The sequence below is a fragment of the Astyanax mexicanus genome, chromosome 12, assembly GCF_023375975.1.
Source record: "Astyanax mexicanus isolate ESR-SI-001 chromosome 12, AstMex3_surface, whole genome shotgun sequence".
NCBI classification, from domain to species: Eukaryota; Metazoa; Chordata; class Actinopteri; order Characiformes; family Acestrorhamphidae; genus Astyanax; species Astyanax mexicanus.
In genome coordinates this window covers 243,072-262,200 of record NC_064419.1, presented here as the reverse complement: position 1 = coordinate 262,200, position 19,129 = coordinate 243,072, and the positions used below count along the sequence as shown (strand labels likewise).

Here is a 19,129-nt window from a genome sequence, read left to right as displayed (position 1 = left end):
ATATATATATGTATATATACATACAGTATATATACATATATATATATATATATATATATATATATATATATATATATATATATATATATATATATATACTCAGCTCTGATACATCAGCTCACAGACGCAGCCTTGTGCTGATCCACATCACCCTAGGAGTGATCAGGGGAAAGAGAGCGAGCCATCTACTGTACCCACCCAGAGAGAGTAAGGACTAAAGTGCTCTCTCGGGGCTCCGGCAGCTGATGGCAAGCTGCATGACTGGGATTCTAACCAACAATCTCCTGATCATAGAGGCAGCGCTTAGCCCGCTGGACCACACGAAGCCCCATAATTAACATTAGTTAATGCAATAAGGTCTAACCATCGTTCATGTTTTTTTTTTACTTGAGGTCAAAATGTATGTCTAAACTATATCAAAAAAAAGAAAAACTGCAAAACTGTGGACATTTGAAGATTAGTAGAATTTGTGGCTGTACTGCATTAGTAAGTGAATAAAAAAGGGACAAAGCACCATCTTCAAAATCACATGAAATATTTATTCAACTCATATAGATCACACAGATCAAACACATCACACAGATCACACATGGATTCCTAGGCAGCACTATGTAAAAAATAGTTTGTTTGTTGTTATTTATGTTATTAATAATATATATTATTTAAATTAATATTTTGTTAACAACAAAAATAACATTGTTTCTTTACCATTCCCACAGTTTTAACACTAAATAACATAATTTAAACTAGACTGCAGTACATATGGTAGATTATTTTTTTAACCCACCTTTTTCTATTCTACCCCATTCATTATACTGTAAAAGGCACAGTGATTTAAAACGGCAAAATGGCAGAAAATCATTATATTGAAACGTCTTTAGCTGAAGCCACTTAATGAAAATATAAAAGTTCCAGAAATCACAGAAAATATACATTAAAAATCAACACTTGAGATTTTAAATGTATTCCTTAAAATTACATTTCTGAGTGATGCCATAAATAAGAAGACAAATAATGCACCTCTCAGAGTTTAACACAAATTATGGCAATTACATTTTTGTTATATTGATATTAATTAACAGTGAATAGATTCCTCTTTCAAATACAAACTTTAACTAATGCTTTGTTATTTAATGATTTATTTATTTTAGAAATATATTTTGTCTATCAAAACACCTGAGGTTCAGTGTGTTTGATTATATGTGATAAATGTGATGGGTAAGTAATGAACACTGTAATTGTGTTTATTAAGAGTCATTTTTTACGTAGACTTTATCACGAGAGAATATCTTGATGGCCTCCTCCACTTCAGACAGACGCTGGTCCAGCTCTGCTCGGCGTGATCTCACGCTCACCGTATCCGCCCTGACCGGCAGAGAGAGCAGCTCACTCACCAGAGACCTGTGATCTAAAGAGAGAGAGACAGAGTTTAGCCCAAACCACAGAGTCCTATAGTACAGTAACAGTATTGAATACTATACAGTATTTACATGTACACATTACTGTCCATTACATATTTACACAGCTAATTACATATCTGCATACTTGCACTATTTTCATGGTTGACATAAGTTGACTTTTCTCTGTTTAGATACTGAAAGAGTTGTCTATTTTTAATATACACACATTTTAATCTATTAGCTAATCTAAATGCTTTTAATCTATTTAATCTGTTAGCTAGCTTAATCTCTACACGGTAGTTGTCTACAGGTCTAGCTGTAACTAGAGCTTTGGCGAAAACATACTTTCTCTGAGTGAATTTAGAGTTTCTCTCCTCTCTCTGTCGGACATCTGAGTGTGTCCAGCAGGTGCAGACGGGTCAGGAGCGTTCCTCCGTCTCTCTTCTGCCTCTCTCCTCCACTGCTCCTTTCTTTCTTCCAGACTAAAACAAAGGAGAGAGAGAGGAAGAGAGAAGCAAAAATTAAAAAACATACCAATGACCAATCACACACACTGATATGGGCAGATACTGTAAATACTGTAATAAAGAGACAATGCTCCAATCATGCTTCTGGGTTTGTTTTAACTCTCAGTCAATATGTATGTTCTATGATCTGTGTTAAATATATTTGATATGATCACTCACTACTGGGGGACTCGGCCCTTCACTGCGCTCGGCGGCTGCTTGTTGTTCAGGTCCTGTAGAGACTGAGAGCGTTTCAGTGCGGTCTTTCTCGCAGCGCGTGCATTATGACTCACAAAGTCAACAAAGTGTCCTCTCACCTCCATCTACACCAGGAGATATCAGATATTCATTTTTAATAACATGAAAACACAGTTGTATACGAAATTAACTGCATTCGCTTCAGTTATAAGCAGTTTTCTATAAACAGTGTAAGTGTGTATGTTTATAGGAATGTGTGAGTTTACCTCTGGATCTGCTGTTTGAGGTTTTTGCCCGTTTTCAGAGGGTGATGCCGACACAGACTGAGGCCGACTAGGTTGAGGCCGACCCCCCGCCCCACACACAGAGTGAGCTCTTAGGAAGTTCTGGCATTCTGCCTTTTTGGGGTGGCTTTTTTCCTTCAGACAGAAGTACAGAAAGAGATAACACAAGCACACAAAGTTTATAAACTATACAATATACATTACTCTATTACTATACATTAATGCTGAACAACAATTCCATTCAATTCCATCCAAAAAAATGAAATACTTACTTGTAACTGGGCCATGACCCTGGAGGGGATGTCCTGGTATTTGGGAGAGCTCCACAGGGCTTTGACAGGAACCGGCTTTGCTCGCTCTTTCTGCGCCTCCTGCTCACGGAATCGTCTCTGGATCTCACGCAGCCGTCGCACGTTCTCTTTCCCATAATCCTGAGCTGCAGGTTCTGAGGAGAAAAATAAGAGAGAAAACTTAACATGTAACTTCTTTTGTGAAGCATTTTTTTCCTTTTTTTGAGTTTTTGTTGCACCTTAAATGCAGACACAGTTATATTAATATTCAGAGTAAAGGAAAATCAATCCATTTAATTTTTAGAATAAAAAATCCTTTTTAAAGTGATTTCTGATACTGAAGTTGTGTAAAAGTGTGAGAAGCACAGCCGATGTGTATGTTTTATTACATGTACACTGTTTTTTGTGTTATGGACTGAGCTAAACCTGAAATTGTAACTGAAATGTACCTTAATGAATTGATATTGAATCAAATAGGGATATTTTAAATCAGAATTGATGATTTACAGTGGATTTAGTAAATCAGTGGTGATCCCCAGCTTTAAATCTTACTGTGTTTAACAGGGGGGGGCTTCAGGCAGACTCCCTCCAGTTTAAGGAGAGCCCCCACCTCTCCTTTCTGGCTTCTTTCTAGAATGTGTTTGGCGTTTGGGCCGATGCGAGGAGGAGGATGAGCGGGGCGGGCGCTGTAACAGCCTGGATGCAGAGCAGGGTCTGGGGCTAAGGGTCCATTTAGAGTTAAAGATCCACTTTTAGAATTCCCCTCCAGACGACCCCGAGCTTCATAGACAGGAAACATTACAGTACATAACATTACATTAAGATAAGACACAAAGGAAATAAATGATTGATGAAAAAACTGATCACAGTCACCATCTGACATCAGTATGAACACAAATACAGTTTTAGAGATGTTTTATTATGGTGTTGTTTGGTGAAATAACTTCCAAATCCCTACCAGAAGTAGGTCGTCTGTAGTATTCGGGGAAGAGGGAGGGGTCTGGTGGAATGGGCCCAGAGATCATCGAAGGTCCTTCACACATGATTTCTCCAGTCCCTTAATTCCTAAACCAAGAGTTACAATGGTAGAAGAACATGATGAGGACGGTACCTAGAGAGCAGCGTCTGATCAACACCAGACTATAGGAGTTACAACACAAATATGTTTACAAGTAGAATAAAACTAAGATACCACTGTACAAAGTGAATACACACACACTTCAAAAACTAAAATCTGTTTAGTATGAGGGTATTTTTCTTCTAAATTTCATCTTGTGTTCAGTACCAGTCTGGACACAGGCTTTCTCTTTGAGTTCAGATCTGCAGACTCTTGTTTTTTTTAATCTCAGTATCTTCATGATTTAGAGTCACCTGGAATAGTTTTCTCAGCATCTTGAAGGAAGGAGTTCCTGGAGGTGCTGAACAATAGCTGCTGCTTTTCCTTCACGCTGTGAAGCTCCAGCTCATCCCAATTAAATCACCTCAAATCACCATCTCAGATCATCAGCTTTAGATCAGGAGATTAATGTGGAGGAATAACACTTTTTTACTCTTTACTACAGAGTTATATATATTAATCTCCAACATACATTCAAATTATTGAATAAATACATTTAATAAATAAAGAAAGACATTGAATAGTACTGTTTATAATATTTATCTAATATATTTATTATAACATATAACAATGCACTATACTTATATTCTCGGGGTTAATACGGTGTTAAATGTATATAGAATAGATATAATGTATATATAACAGATAAAAGCTAGCTGTGTGAGCGCTGTGCTAAACCGCGGGTCCGGATCAGAATTACTCAGCGGTGTATAAATTAACCCTGAACCCGGATAACAGTAGGGCTGATTAATAACAGGCTGATTAATAACAGGCTGATTAATAACAGGCTGATTAATAAAGTTACCTGTAATTTAAACGCGTTTTCGGTTCAGTCCGTTTTCAGCCCCGTAAACACACCGCCTGATGACGCAGCAAGCCGAGTCTATCTCCATGGCAACGGCTTAAAGACACAGCGCCGCTTTTCCCCCTCTTTAATAATTATTACATTTTTAAAACATTGTAACAGTTTTATTTGCATTAATTGCGATTAATAAATGTTGCTTAATGTTAAAAGCGGTAACATTAACAAAGATTAAAAACACAACAAAATAATAATAAAGAAATACTTTAATACGGAGCCCCTAAGGAGACATCATGTTAAAAATAATAATCAATTTATTTTTAAAAATGATGTAACATGATGTCACATTGTGGGCTCCATACATTTTCTTTATTTTAATATTATAATTTTATTAAATTGTAGATCATTGTAGAAAACTATCATCTAGGAACTAGGACAATTTTTTTAAGATAAAAGTAACGTTACAAAAAAAGCACCATATTAGAAAATACTCTCAGCAAAAGCGTAGGTAGGATATGTGGATAGGCTAAATCACTGTATAAAGTAAAGTCCAAAAGTGAATGTCATATACGTGATTAGAAACTATATATTTTTATTGTTTTACTGTTTATTTGTTTCTTTTTTCTTTAGGAATTCTAGGAATTATCGTGACATAAACATAAAACATTATAAACATTACCATATAAAAATGTTGCGGTAAAGAAGCACATATTGATAGGTAGCATAACTCGACAGAACATCGTTTATTCCTAATATCTACTCGGGATCGGATAGGCGGGAGAGTGAGAGGAGTGCGCATGCGCGGCGCGTCCTGCCCTCTCCGCCTGTTTCTCCTTCAGTGTGTCCTCCTCTCTCAGAACCGGAGTCCCGCAGCCCGGAGACCGGAGACCAGAGCACGGTAAGAGCCCGAGCAACACCCGCCCTGCGTCTGCAGAGGGTTTACTGTGCAGGCCTGCAAACAGACAGACAGAGAGATATAGAGAGACAGTCAGAGAGAAAGACAGGGACAGGAGGACAGGGAGACAGCAGGGCTCTTACCGAGGCCGCGCCACCGTTACAGCTCCCGTACTCCTGCCCCGTGCACTAACCGAGCTCAGCCCTGCAGCGCCTGCAGGTTCTCCGGTTCTCTGGTTCTCTGTGCGCGTGCTGGGTGTGCGTGTGAATGCTCACACTGCTTATTAAGCTTAATTATCTTATTTATTTTATTTATAGAGATTATTTGTGTAGTATAGTACACGATATCGCTGCTATAGTGTGAGATAAGAGGTTTATTCAGGGCCTGCCTATCTGCAGTCTCCTGTTTTATATTTGACAGCTGAGGTAATTTATTAATTTATTCGTATATAAAAGCTCAACTCCACAAAAACACGCAGTGATATTTATCTTTCTCTGCTCCTGTTTATTCTCTGATGTAACGGAGAGCAATTAAATAATCCCCCCCTCCTCCTCTCGCCTATTAGCCTATTGTGTGCATGCAGGACCGGTGTTGTGTCGATTTTTGCTACCTTGTCAAACCGTGCTACCCTAGTGTATATTTAACTGTACAAATACAAAATAAGCTTTATATTAGAGCATGTTCGCAGTGAAAGTCCCAGTAGATGTAGGTTAGTATATTTGTATAGCATTAATCACTGTATCATGGTAAAGTTAATTTAAAGGCAATGAGAGGTAATTTACAAAACTGCTTATGTATTTTTTATATATATATATTTTTTTATAATTATTAACTTCCTTTTACACCTTTGTGCAATAACAGTGAGTTCAGATTGTAACAGATTAATTGTAAAAAAACAAAAGCACGAGAAATAATTAAAACGCGCTGGTTAGCGCATGCGCAGTGCCTTTAGGAAGCACGTATCGACGGGTAGCATAAATCGACAGAACACCGGCCCTCTATGAAACAGCCCAGAGCTGCCTCTGATACTTTACTCACAGTAAACTGCAAAATAACGTATTATCTGAACGTTAGAATATATTTTACATATAAACTATATGTACATTATTTGGGTCTTTTTATTCTCTATAGCTACGGTACATGTTTCTTGTGAGCATGCGCATTACAGTGGGCTGTAAAAGAAGGACAGCAGAGCTGCTGTGTGTGTGTACAAGTGTGTTAGTGTGTAATGTGAATGTGAATATGTGGGTTCAGATGCAATTACTGTATATCAACAGCAGAAACCTTAATTTCACTGTTTCCAATACATTAGCATTAGCTTTTTTTGTATTGATCAGTATTGATTACGTTAGATACAGATATGCAATATAGATTAGGGCTGCAAAATATTGGAAAAAGGCAACTGCAGTATATTGTTAATCTCCTGTATAAATGGCAATATTAAAAATTAGGAATGCACAATGAACCAATACTGAATATTAAACCAATACTAATGTATTTATTATGTGCCAAAAAAGACCAAGAAACACTGGCCTGTTACAGCTACAACATCTCTCTGTAAATATATATGTTTATTGGCATCCGAAGAAATATACGTTTAATATCCGTTTTTTACAATTTGTACCCTGACATTAATGATTTCCTTTTTATTGACAAGTTGGGCACAATAAATGATTTAAAAATATTCTTAATCTTAATATAAGGGTATATTACCATTATTATGCTATTTTATATTATTGTGCAATTGGCATTAAATTGTCTTATCAAAAATATTGAAGAGATACATTTATTGTGACAGACCTAAAAGCAGTACAAATATTTATTTTATATCAATCAAGTTTCATTTTCCTTACACGCCATTGCATGCCCTGCATGTGACTATTGCATGCTTATAATATAATAATATAAGTAATTTATGTGATGGCTTCAGATGTATGATCAGAATCAACTTTGTATTTGTTGGATTTTTTTCTGTCACTCTGAAGGCATGGCTTTTCCACAGAAGAGGTAAATATTACAGGAGTTTGTTGTAGTTTCGTATTGTGGTTAGAGATGAGTGGTGTAGAACTGAACATGTGAATTTAATAGAAATGTGGGTGATGAGAAGTACAGTTATATTAGGGATTTATGTATGATATAATCTGAGTTTTATCAGAAGTAAAATATTTTACAAATATATGTTGGAAAAAGTAGCGGCACGTTTAGACATTGCTGTCATAAAACATATTAAGCAGGTACTGTATATACATCATTATACTAAATATTTTTTTATTATTATTAGTCCACAATTCCTAGTTCAGAGGAATTGGACTGATGCGCTGTAGTTAAATGCAGCATTTTTATTGTTTCCTAATAAAACTATAGAAACATATTATGACTAGGAGTCAGTTATATGGCCCTAATTCAGGCTCAGTGGTGTTTGTGTGTGTTTGTGTGTTTGATCAGGTTTCAGTAGTACGGTAGCAGTGGGTGTGTTATAGTAAATGTGATTGCTTAATATCTTTCTAATTCTGTAACGCTCTGACCTTATCCCCTCCCTCACACACACCACACACTACCCCTCACACACTACCCCTCACACACACCACACACTACCCCTCACACACTGCCCCTCACACACCAGCCCTCACAGGTCATTGTTAGACCAGCGTATATAAAGCTCTGCTGTACCTGAAGCAGGAGAATCATCACCCCTCAGTTTCAGCCTGTCAGCAGCTCTGATACTGAATTATTACTCAACACTAAAACCTGCTTCAGTTAAACTCAGAGTTCAGCAGATACAGATACTGATGTGTCAGCAGCTCACACTCCTCCTCCTTTACCCATAACACCTTCTTCTTCTGTCTCAGACTCAGACTGGAGCTTTACTCTCCTTTTATATCTATTAATATAATATAATATCTGTTCATTGGTAGATATCTGATACTGATCTGATATAGGATATAGAGATCAGGCTGATTGAGACTGGGGCTGTGACGGCTCTTTATCAGTCTTGTGCTGAGATGATCTCATCACTAGAGTATTAGTGTGTGATTCTGTCCTCCAGGTGGTGGATGTTATATTATTCATACTAATATCAGTATTAGTATTCGTATAGTATGTAATCTCGACTGAAATTAAGGTGTGTACAATTTATATAAATGTTGGCCATATCATCCTACAGGTGAGTGGGAGCAGGTCAGGTAAAGGAATCACTGTTTGATCAGTGTGTTGAGTGTAGAGGTGGGCGATATGGTCCTAAAATAATATCACAGTATTGGTATTTTTAGCGATAACGATACTCCTGGCGACTCTATGACAAAACACTGAAAAAAATATTTTAACAATACACTACTGCAACAGAATGAAAATTTAATTTTATTATTACATATGATATTATATGATATGATATGGCACACCCTTAACTGAGATATTAAAAAATACAAGAATTTTTTTTCAGATTTGTAACAGAAGTCGATGATCCAGAATATCATGATAATAATAATAATAATAATAATAATGCACTCCAAATATCTCCATATATCGTTCACCATATTAAAAACTGTTGGTGATATTATTGTGTATGATATGATATGGAACCCCCGTAGTTGAGTGTAGGGCAGGATGTGTGAAAGAGCAGAGATAAATTCTTCAGTTTTGTAAGCTCTTCTCTCCGTCACATGGAGACTGGTGTCAGATTTACCCCACTATTTATAGAGTGGGGGTTTAGGGAGTTGGGGGGGATATATGTGTGTGTGTGTGTGTGTGTGTGTGTGTGTGTGTGACACAAGGCTGAAAAGCTGTGCTCTCCTGAGGGCAGAAGGCCGACCCTTTGGACCAGAACCCTAATCATGAGAAGATGTTTGAGTGGGGTCTCAGTATGTTGTTCTCGGTGTAGGGGTTCTGGGGGGAGGAGCAGAAGATGACCCTCGGTTTTCCCCGGGGGTTTGATATTTCCGTCTGTTCAGGTTTTTGTTAAACCCGACCGCAGACGTCCTTCAGAGTGATGGGTTACACTAGTGCTGATTAGGAGAGGAATTGAGTGAAACAGGCAGTTGAAGCATCTGATGCTTCTTTGGTCCAAATAGTCTTAATTATTAAAATGAGATTGTTTTTGTATAATACCAATAAATACATAAAATAACACAATATTATATTAACCTCTAATCACCTGTTCAGTTCATGCTGTTAATAGACACTGGCTGTTTACATGCTCTTAGAATGACCTTGTTTACACCAGGTCCATTTATGCAACTCGTTTCTAAATAATAATAATAATAAAAAAGAGTTTAACCTTTAATGCTTTAACTTTATATTCACACTTTAAGCTTTCGTTTGATTCTGATTCAATTCACTTTTTATTTGGTGCATTTATTTATTATTTTTTGTCAGTGAGTGTAGCTCATATAGTACAGGCTGATGAATTCAGCAGCTGAATTTGAATACTATAATAATGTGAACTAAATGTGGATTAAAATCACATGAAGCGACTAGGTGTAAATAATGGTCTGTAATTATTATTGTATTCTGTTGTATTGTTTTGGATTGTATTTTATATTTTTTTATGATGCATATAGTAGTTTTCTCTTCGACATGTACTGATAATAGAGATATTATACTCCCAGATATCACCCTGAGCATTGTGGGAATAAGACCTGTATATAAGAATGTTCCGGTGGTTCGAGTGTTATTGATCTTATTGATCTGCAGAATTGATCAGTATAAATCAGAGCGCGTGTCGGTGGCTAACAGTGTGTGTTTTACGTATTTGGAACTCTGACCCTTAAAGAGCGATACCTGAGAAAGGAGCAAAGCAGGGTTTAAAGACGGACAGAATGGAGGACGTGAAGAAAGGGAAGGAGACGCAGATGAAAGAGAGTAAGCCCTGCTCTCACTGCCAGACCAAGAAGTGCGGTGAGTGCGCGAGAGGGGGCGGAGCCTAGAGACGCGAATGTCCTCAGAGCCACCAGAAACCGAGCAGCTAACGGGTGGAAATTAAAAATGTAGAAATTTAACATACGAAAATTAAGATTTATTCTGAAAAGTGTGGCTCTGATGTCATTATAGTGATGCTCTTCGATTGCTTGTGCTGATAGTACTCCAGCTTACTGCTTTTTTATTTTGCTGTAACTTTGCGTTAGTTTGCTTAGCATCCTTTAGCAGTAGAACTGCACGACACACAGGTAGATATAGTAAAGCTCTATCTGGACAGGATTAGTTTCTCAGGGGGACGTCAGTGAAAAGTATTTCACACTTTTACTGTTCAGTGATGAAACTCCTGCTTCCGGACTGCAATTGAAAAAAACAGGAGGATCAGTGAGTTTTTAGGCTTTTCTCTGTCACATGACAACACAGCGTTCAGTAGCTCCTCCATTTCCACTCACTGTTGTGCTTTTACGTGGATCTCCATGGAAACCGTGGCGCGCCCAAAGTGTAATTACGGTGCGCGGCAGTGGACAAATATCTATTTTATTAAAGGCGAGGAGACGAAACTCAGAGATGTGCGTCCGGACGGGACTAAAATTACCGGAGGAGCACGGAGTTCAGAGAAAAACAGTAGATAATTCAGCCTGTAATTTTCTCAGAGGACGTCTGAGAAAAACACCTACATGATCGTTCTGGACGGGAGTAAAATCACAGAGGATAAAAAAAAAACATAAAAGAGAAAATTACCCAGAACCCCCTGAGAAACTAATCCTGTCCATATAGGGCTTTAGTATAATGTTGTGTGTATAGTATATTCAGAATGACTGTAGACTATGTAAATCCAGAATACCAGATTATAGTAGGACTCAGCGTGATGTGGTATTAGTTAGATCTCAGGGCCTCTGAGATGTTGGGGAGAAAAAGCTCAGCAGAATTACCTGACCGTGTTCAGCGTTCAGTGTTCAGTACAGTTGAACTGCTGATAGACTCTTATGCTATTTTGAGGCTCCTGGTTCCCAAGTCTGATCATATTTCTACCCAAAATGTTTTGGCTCTCCTGCTTTAAAGGTCTCGTTTTTTAACCTTTTGTTTGGAACACCTTTTGGAACAAGTTATCCCCTGTAAAAACATTAAAAGCATGTTAATTTAGGTAAAGAATACTGAATGTGCATTTTCTATTTAATATACATTATGAAAATACACATTACATATACTTTCTCTGTATTGTCATAAAATGTATTTTTATTTTAGAAATATGCTAAAATGCATTGTGTTGATAGAAAAAAATGTATATATATATTTTTTTTAATGTGCGTCAATAAAGTAGTGCAAAGTAGTACACTTTCATATATATATACTTTAAATGTATTAAAAATTATGTTTTAAAAGACACATACTTAAATCTACTCAGTTTTGTAGAAGATATACGACAGAAAAAACACTAAAAGCTTGATTTACAGGTGTTATCTGTCTCTTATCTGTTTCTCTGTTTAGCTAGCATGGCCGTCCCTCCTGCGTACGCTGACCTCGGCAAATCCGCCAAAGATATCTTCAGCAAGGGATATGGTGAGTGATCACGATTACACACACACACACACACACACACACACACACACACACACACACACACAATACAAAGAAAAGAAATGAAGAAATCTTTACATACAGGCCCTTTAATATCTGCAGGGGCTGTATATCCTTTCCTATATCCTCACTGTGATTAATAGTATCATTATTAACATCCTGTAAACAAACTCACGCAGCTGACTCCTGAACAGTGTTTATATCATTTCATTTCATTTCTTCTGTTTTTCTCTTCCTCTGTTCTTCAGGATTCGGGACGGTTAAACTGGACCTCAAGACCAAATCTCAGAGTGGAGTCGTGAGTCTCTTTCTCTCTTTTACTCCCTCTTCTTAACTTTCAGTCTGTTTTTTATTTAGGGGAAGAATCAAGTGTTGCTGCAGTGTGTAGTGTGTGTGTAGTGTGTGTGTAGTGTGTGTGTGTGTGTGTGTGTGTACAGTGTAGTGTGTGTGTGTATAGTGTAGTGTGTGTGTGTAGTGTGTGTGTATAGTGTAGTGTGTGTGTGTATAGTGTAGTGTGTGTGTGTAGTGTGTGTGTATAGTGTAGTGTGTGTGTGTGTATAGTGTAGTGTGTGTGTGTATAGTGTATGTAGTGTGTGTAGTGTGTGTGTATAGTGTAGTGTGTGTAGTGTGTGTGTATAGTGTAGTGTGTGTGTGTGTGTAGTGTAGTGTGTGTGTGTAGTGTAGTGTGTGTGTGTATAGTGTAGTGTGTGTGTGTAGTGTGTGTGTGTGTATAGTGTAGTGTGTGTGTGTGTAGTGTGTGTGTATAGTGTAGTGTGTGTGTGTATAGTGTAGTGTGTGTGTGTGTGTAGTGTAGTGTGTGTGTGTATAGTGTAGTGTGTGTGTATAGTGTAGTGTGTGTGTGTAGTGTGTGTGTGTGTATAGTGTAGTGTGTGTGTGTAGTGTGTGTGTATAGTGTAGTGTGTGTGTGTATAGTGTAGTGTGTGTGTGTGTGTGTGTGTAGTGTGTGTGTGTGTGTGTAGTGTGTGTGTATAGTGTAGTGTGTGTGTGTATAGTGTAGTGTGTGTGTGTATAGTGTAGTGTGTGTGTGTATAGTGTAGTGTGTGTGTGTGTAGTGTAGTGTGTGTGTGTATAGTGTAGTGTGTGTGTATAGTGTAGTGTGTGTGTGTGTATGTGTGTGTGTGTATAGTGTGTGTGTGTGTGTGTGTGTGTAGTGTGTGTGTGTGTGTAGTGTGTGTGTGTATAGTGTAGTGTGTGTGTGTAGTGTAGTGTGTGTGTGTGTGTGTGTGTAGTGTGTGTGTAGTGTAGTGTGTGTGTGTATAGTGTAGTGTGTGTGTATAGTGTAGTGTGTGTGTGTGTGTGTGTGTAGTGTGTGTGTGTGTGTAGTGTGTGTGTATAGTGTAGTGTGTGTGTGTATAGTGTAGTGTGTGTGTGTATAGTGTAGTGTGTGTGTGTATAGTGTAGTGTGTGTGTGTGTAGTGTAGTGTGTGTGTGTATAGTGTAGTGTGTGTGTATAGTGTAGTGTGTGTGTGTGTGTGTGTGTAGTGTGTGTGTGTGTGTAGTGTGTGTGTGTATAGTGTAGTGTGTGTGTGTATAGTGTAGTGTGTGTGTGTGTATAGTGTAGTGTGTGTGTGTGTAGTGTAGTGTGTGTGTGTATAGTGTAGTGTGTGTGTATAGTGTAGTGTGTGTGTGTAGTGTGTGTGTGTGTATAGTGTAGTGTGTGTGTGTAGTGTGTGTGTATAGTGTAGTGTGTGTGTGTATAGTGTAGTGTGTAGTGTGTGTGTGTGTGTAGTGTGTGTGTGTGTGTAGTGTGTGTGTATAGTGTAGTGTGTGTGTATAGTGTAGTGTGTGTGTGTGTAGTGTGTGTAGTGTGTGTGTGTGTATAGTGTAGTGTGTGTGTGTATAGTGTGTATAGTGTAGTGTGTAGTGTGTATAGTGTAGTGTGTATAGTGTGTATAGTGTAGTGTGTGTGTATAGTGTAGTGTGTGTGTATAGTGTAGTGTGTAGTGTGTATAGTGTAGTGTGTGTGTGTGTATAGTGTGTATAGTGTAGTGTGTAGTGTGTATAGTGTAGTGTGTGTGTGTAGTGTGTGTGTGTAGTGTGTATAGTGTGTATAGTGTGTGTGTGTGTTAAGTGGGAAATGTTTTCCATTAATTCTGAACTGTTTCAGACATATAGAGGTTTTATTTTAGGGAGCTCAGTGACTCATCCTCGTTACCCTGCAGCCTGGGTTGGTTTTTGGACGGATGTAAGAATGTGTGTATAGTGTGTGTGTATGGTGTGTGTGTGTGTGTGTGTGAGAGAGAGAGTCTGTAAACACTTGGTTTAACCACATCTCCTGCATGTTCATGTTCTCCACTTCTGTCCTGCTGCATATTCAGATCATAAACTCCAGACCTGCTGTGTTTTTCAGTCTGTTCTATTAACCCTCTCTGTTTCTCTCTGTTTCTCTCTGTTTCTCTCTGTTTCTCTCTGTTTCTCTCTTGCTTGCGTGTTTCGGACTTGTTCAGATGGTAAGAGAGTCTGTTTGTTTGTGTGTTTAAGGGTGTATTCCCACTGGGCACGGTTCTGCCCCCTTCCCCCTCCCCCGCTGGCCTGCACTCACACTGTGTTTAAACAATCCGTGCCCGAGCACCCTTACCTTCTTGATAAAAGCGTTGATAATCTACTTTAACTTACTTAGAAATCCTCGCCAAAGTAAAATAAAACAACACATTGCTAAATAAAGCAGCAGTCCTTTAGATTTTTTTTCTTATAAACGTAAATAAATTGTGTTACTGAGTGCGAAGAGGGCAAAACATTATAATAAACAGCGTCAGTGTGTCTAAAGTGCTGCCACTATGATTGAGAGATTGCTCAGTTCGAATCCTGTTCATGCAGCTTGCTATCAGCTGCCGGATCCCCGAGAGAGGACAGTTGGCTCTCTCTTGCTCTCTCTGGGTGGGTACAGTACAGTAGATGGCGCTCTCTCTTTTTTCCCCTCATCACTCCTAGGGTGATGTGGATCAGTACAAGGCTGCATCTGTGAGCTGATGTATCAGAACCGAGTCGCTGCGTCTCTTTCCTCCGAGCGTTAGCGCTGTGATGCTACTCAGCAATACTACAGCATCAGGAGCAGCTCAAAAAGAGGTGGAGGCTGATTTAAATAAAATATTCTAATAAATAAAAAAATAGATGCTAAAACTAATTTTACATGGGCCTCAACCTGTTTACACGACACTGACCTTTTCTTTTATGTTTATTTCCTTCTGTAGTCTCCACACTCTTGTAGTCTTTCCACGATGCGACTTCCTGTTATTGTTTTCCTTCTTTCCTTTTATTCTCTACAATTTCCTGTGAAACTAACCTAAACTCTCTCTCTCTGTCTCTCTCTCTCTGTCTCTCTCTTTCAGGAGTTCTCCACCGGTGGCTCCAGTAACACAGACACAGGGAAAGCGTCGGGGAATCTGGAGACCAAGTATAAAGTGAAGGATCTTGGTCTGAACTTTAATCAGAAATGGAACACTGATAACACTCTGACCACCGAGATCTCCATGGAGGACCAGGTGAAAGATCCTCCTCACTGTGATCAGTTCAGATCATCTCAGTTCTGTGTAGAAATACACATAATTAATAATATAATAAATAAAATAATATAATTCTGTATTATGTTCTTGTTTCTGGTTGGTGTTTAGCTGGCTAAGGGTCTGAAGCTGGGTCTGGACACCTCCTTTGTTCCCAACACCGGGTGAGCCGCCCTGATCTCTACTGATCACTTCATCAATCTTATTAAATCTTATCTAAAGCGCAGCCACTATGATCGAGAGATCGCTGGAGCGCGCCATCTACTGTACTGTACCCATCTAGAGAGAACAAGAACAACTGTGCTTTCAGGGCTCCTGCAGCTGATGGCAAGCTGCATGACTGGGATTTGAACCAGGGTTCTCCTGAACATAGCGGCAGCGCTTTAGACCACTGGACCTCCAGATTTTAGCAGTGATGTAAAATATGTTCTCTCTCTCTCTCTCTCTCTCTGTATCTCTCTCTCTCTCTCTCTCTCTCTCTCTCTGTATCTCTCTCTCTCTCTCTCTCTCTCTGTCTGTAGGAAGAAGAGTGCTAAGCTGAAGACGGGTTATAAGCGGGAGTATATGAATGTAGGTTGTGATATAGATTTTGATCTGGCGGGTCCTACGGTTCACGCTGCAGCAGTGCTGGGGTACGAGGGGTGGCTCGCCGGGTATCAGATGGCGTTTGATACGGCAAAATCCAAACTGGCCCAGAACAACTTCGCTCTGGGATACAAGGCTGGAGATTTCCAGCTGCACACCAACGTGTAAGAAAACTCACAATCATATATACACATATATATATATACAGGGTTCCTGCAGATCCTTATAAAGCCTTAAAAAGCCAAAAATACGTAGAAAGAGCAACAATGACCTGTTGTTTGCCAAATAGTGAACTATATTACACAGCCGTCTATACTGTTGCCCTTTCTACGTAAGGCATTTACAATATAATTAGTAACCATTAATAAACTAATTGTAAATAATTTATAAACCCTTTATAAAGGTAGTCTTATTTTAAAGTGGTACCAAAGAATTTAGAGAATGGAATTAAGGAATAAATAAATAAAACTGATAGAGCTGTTCCTTTGTGATAATCTTTACTAAACCTGATGTAAATATAAATAATAATAATAATAATAATAACGCTGCTGCTGCTGCTGTGTTGTTTCAGTAATGATGGAACGGAGTTTGGAGGCTCTATCTATCAGAAGGTGAACAGTGAGCTGGAGACGGCGGTGAATCTGGCGTGGACGGCCGGCAGCAACAACACGCGCTTCGGCATCGCCGCTAAATACCAACTCGACAAGGACGCGTCCATCTCTGTACGTCCTGCTAAACAATAAAACCCTGAGCCAAATACTGCCTTCATTCATTATAATATACACCCCCCCATATCACCCCCGTGACCTTTAACCTTTCAGCCCTTTAGACCATAAACACAATTTACTACAGATAAATCACACACCGCCTTATCTTTATAACTCTGAGAAACAGATCACTGACTGCTGTTATAACTGTGTGTGTGTGTGTGTGTGTGTGTGTGTGTGTGTGTGTGTGTGTGTGTGTGTGTGTGTGTGTGTGTGTATTTGCAGGCTAAAGTAAACAATGCTAGTCTGGTTGGAGTGGGATACACACAGGCTCTGCGACCAGGTAATCACACACCAGTGTGTTTACTCGACTGTAATAATGATATTATCATTTTAATACACATCTTATTAATATGTATAATATACCTTAAGCTCAGGTGTACTGCAGCAGGACAATGACCCAAAACACACCAGCAGGTTTACTGTCTCTGAACAGATTAATAAACTAAATGAAGGTTTTGGAGGGTCTAGTTAAAGTCTGATTGATTTAGATGCTTTGGATGATCTTAATCAGTTTTATATGTCTGAACTAAAACTGTAATTCTGTAAAGAAGAGTGGAACTTAATTTCTTTACAGAGATGAGAGAGAGTGGATATCAGTTATCAGTAAAGATTGATTACAGTTGAGAGACAAAAGAGACACAACCAAGTTATTAGATTTAGAGGGCAAAATCTTTTCAAACAGAGCTAGATTGGTTTGGATAGTTAAAATTATTATTTAAAATAGCTTTTTATATTTATTCAGGTTATTTTGGTCATATTTTTAAGTCTGTTTGATAATCGGAAAAATATTAGCATGATAAAAAAAGCAAAAAGTACCATGATGTCATCGCTATCGTGGGCAACATATCGTAATATTGTATCGTTATTGTATCATTCATTTCATTTTTTCTTTGTTCTTACTTCTTTCTCTTAATTACATTCACCTCTCTCTCTCTTTCTCTCTCTTTCTCTCTGTCTCTCTCTCTCTCTCAGGTGTGAAGCTCACTCTCTCTGCTCTGATTGATGCTAAGAACTTCAACGCTGGGGGGCACAAGGTGGGGATGGGCTTCGAGCTGGAGGTGTGAAGAGAGAGAGAGAGAGAGAGAGAGAGAGAGAGATCAGCAGCAGCAGGAAGACGAGAGGAACAGACAGAAACCACGACACGACCGATCATACAGACCTCCACCCTCAGACTCCACCTTTATAGCTGCATCTTCAGGTCTCTGACTCTCAGTCTACTCTACACCAGGGTTCAGACTGCAGCCAGTCACGTGACCGGCGCTGCACCCCCCCTCACACGTCTCACCATCCACTCCACCTTCTGATTATAAACGTGATTTTAGTTCCTCTGTCCTGAAGGTTTAAGGTTCTTTTATAAAGCTGTGTGATGTTGGATTGTTTAGGATGATGTTCGTGTGTTTAATTTCACAAAATCTGATCACAGCAGATTCACTGTTCAGTATCAGACAAGATAACAGTCTGGTGTGAGTGAATCTTCAGTTAGAGCTGCACGATATTGGGGAAAAATTACAATAAATTGTGATATTTTGTTGTTCTGTGATTTAAATTTTGCATTGTTCCTACATGTCACAATATTTTGAGTAAAATAAATTATATTTGGTCGATATTTCTTTGTATTGAGCAGCAAAAAAAGTAAAAAAAAAAAAAAAAAGTGTAATAACATTGCACATTGGGATATCGATACTAAAGCGATTTATCGCGCAGCTCTATCTTCAGTATCCTGTTGTTTAGAGAACAAAGTTTAAGGGAATCCTCATCTGAAAAACGTCCAACCCCGTCTCTTCATATCTCTGTGTGTAAAAATCTTTTGATTCTTTGTCATTTTTATTGCCAAACACAAAAAAACACATAATATTTAATCATCATTTCTTCACTGACCCATCTGTGTTTCAGTAGGAGTTGGAGAGATAAAGGGAGCGTTTCCTCTTTATGTTTTTCTCTTTTTCTTCATGTTTAATTCTGTGTTGTGCTGGATGATGACTAGATTTAAGAAATTGATAAACTGATCTGTTCTGGAACCCAATAAAGAGAGGAACGATGACTCAGTTGTATATTTCTGTCTAATTTTGTCCTTTTTAACACAGAAGTTAACGGTGTAAAATAAAAAATATTAAAAACACATTTTCTGATCAGACATTAAAAGCAGTAACTGTGTTTACATGAATATTCATAATTGTATCACTGCAGTTATCTGATAAACAGCGTTTATAGCTCTAAAAATGTACTAATGGACTGAAATTAAATAATCTATTGTTAAATTTTAAGTTATACA

The 19,129-nt window shown here is 38.4% G+C and overlaps 2 protein-coding genes across 4 annotated transcripts; one reads left to right on the top strand and one right to left on the bottom strand.

Annotated features, from left to right (window-relative positions):
- Positions 1 to 518: 518 nt before the first annotated feature.
- On the bottom strand, positions 519 to 4,685 carry enkd1 (enkurin domain containing 1). Of its 2 annotated transcripts, XM_049486244.1 has the most exons (9): positions 4,601 to 4,677; positions 4,050 to 4,185; positions 3,637 to 3,743; positions 3,231 to 3,458; positions 2,661 to 2,833; positions 2,371 to 2,523; positions 2,087 to 2,229; positions 1,746 to 1,882; positions 519 to 1,408 (listed from the first exon to the last, which is right to left on the bottom strand). In XM_049486244.1, exons 3-9 carry the CDS (start codon positions 3,719 to 3,721, stop codon positions 1,248 to 1,250), a joined length of 1,080 nt encoding a protein of 359 aa, XP_049342201.1. In that variant the 5' UTR covers positions 3,722 to 3,743; positions 4,050 to 4,185; positions 4,601 to 4,677; the 3' UTR covers positions 519 to 1,247. The 2 variants fall into 2 exon arrangements, with proteins under 2 accessions (XP_049342201.1, XP_007229198.1); XM_007229136.4 differs by lacking the exon at positions 4,050 to 4,185 and having other exon boundaries at positions 4,601 to 4,685.
- Positions 4,686 to 5,379: 694 nt separating this feature from the next.
- vdac3 (voltage-dependent anion channel 3) lies at positions 5,380 to 18,898 on the top strand. 2 transcript variants are annotated; one of them, XM_022670544.2, is made up of 10 exons: positions 5,380 to 5,495; positions 10,261 to 10,385; positions 11,892 to 11,963; positions 12,230 to 12,279; positions 15,332 to 15,484; positions 15,614 to 15,666; positions 16,024 to 16,251; positions 16,659 to 16,809; positions 17,080 to 17,137; positions 17,830 to 18,898. In XM_022670544.2, exons 1-10 carry the CDS (start codon positions 5,395 to 5,397, stop codon positions 17,919 to 17,921), a joined length of 1,083 nt encoding a protein of 360 aa, XP_022526265.2. In that variant the 5' UTR covers positions 5,380 to 5,394; the 3' UTR covers positions 17,922 to 18,898. The 2 variants fall into 2 exon arrangements, with proteins under 2 accessions (XP_022526265.2, XP_022526267.2); XM_022670546.2 differs by lacking the exon at positions 10,261 to 10,385 and having other exon boundaries at positions 5,410 to 5,495.
- The last annotated feature ends 231 nt before the right edge of the window (positions 18,899 to 19,129 follow it).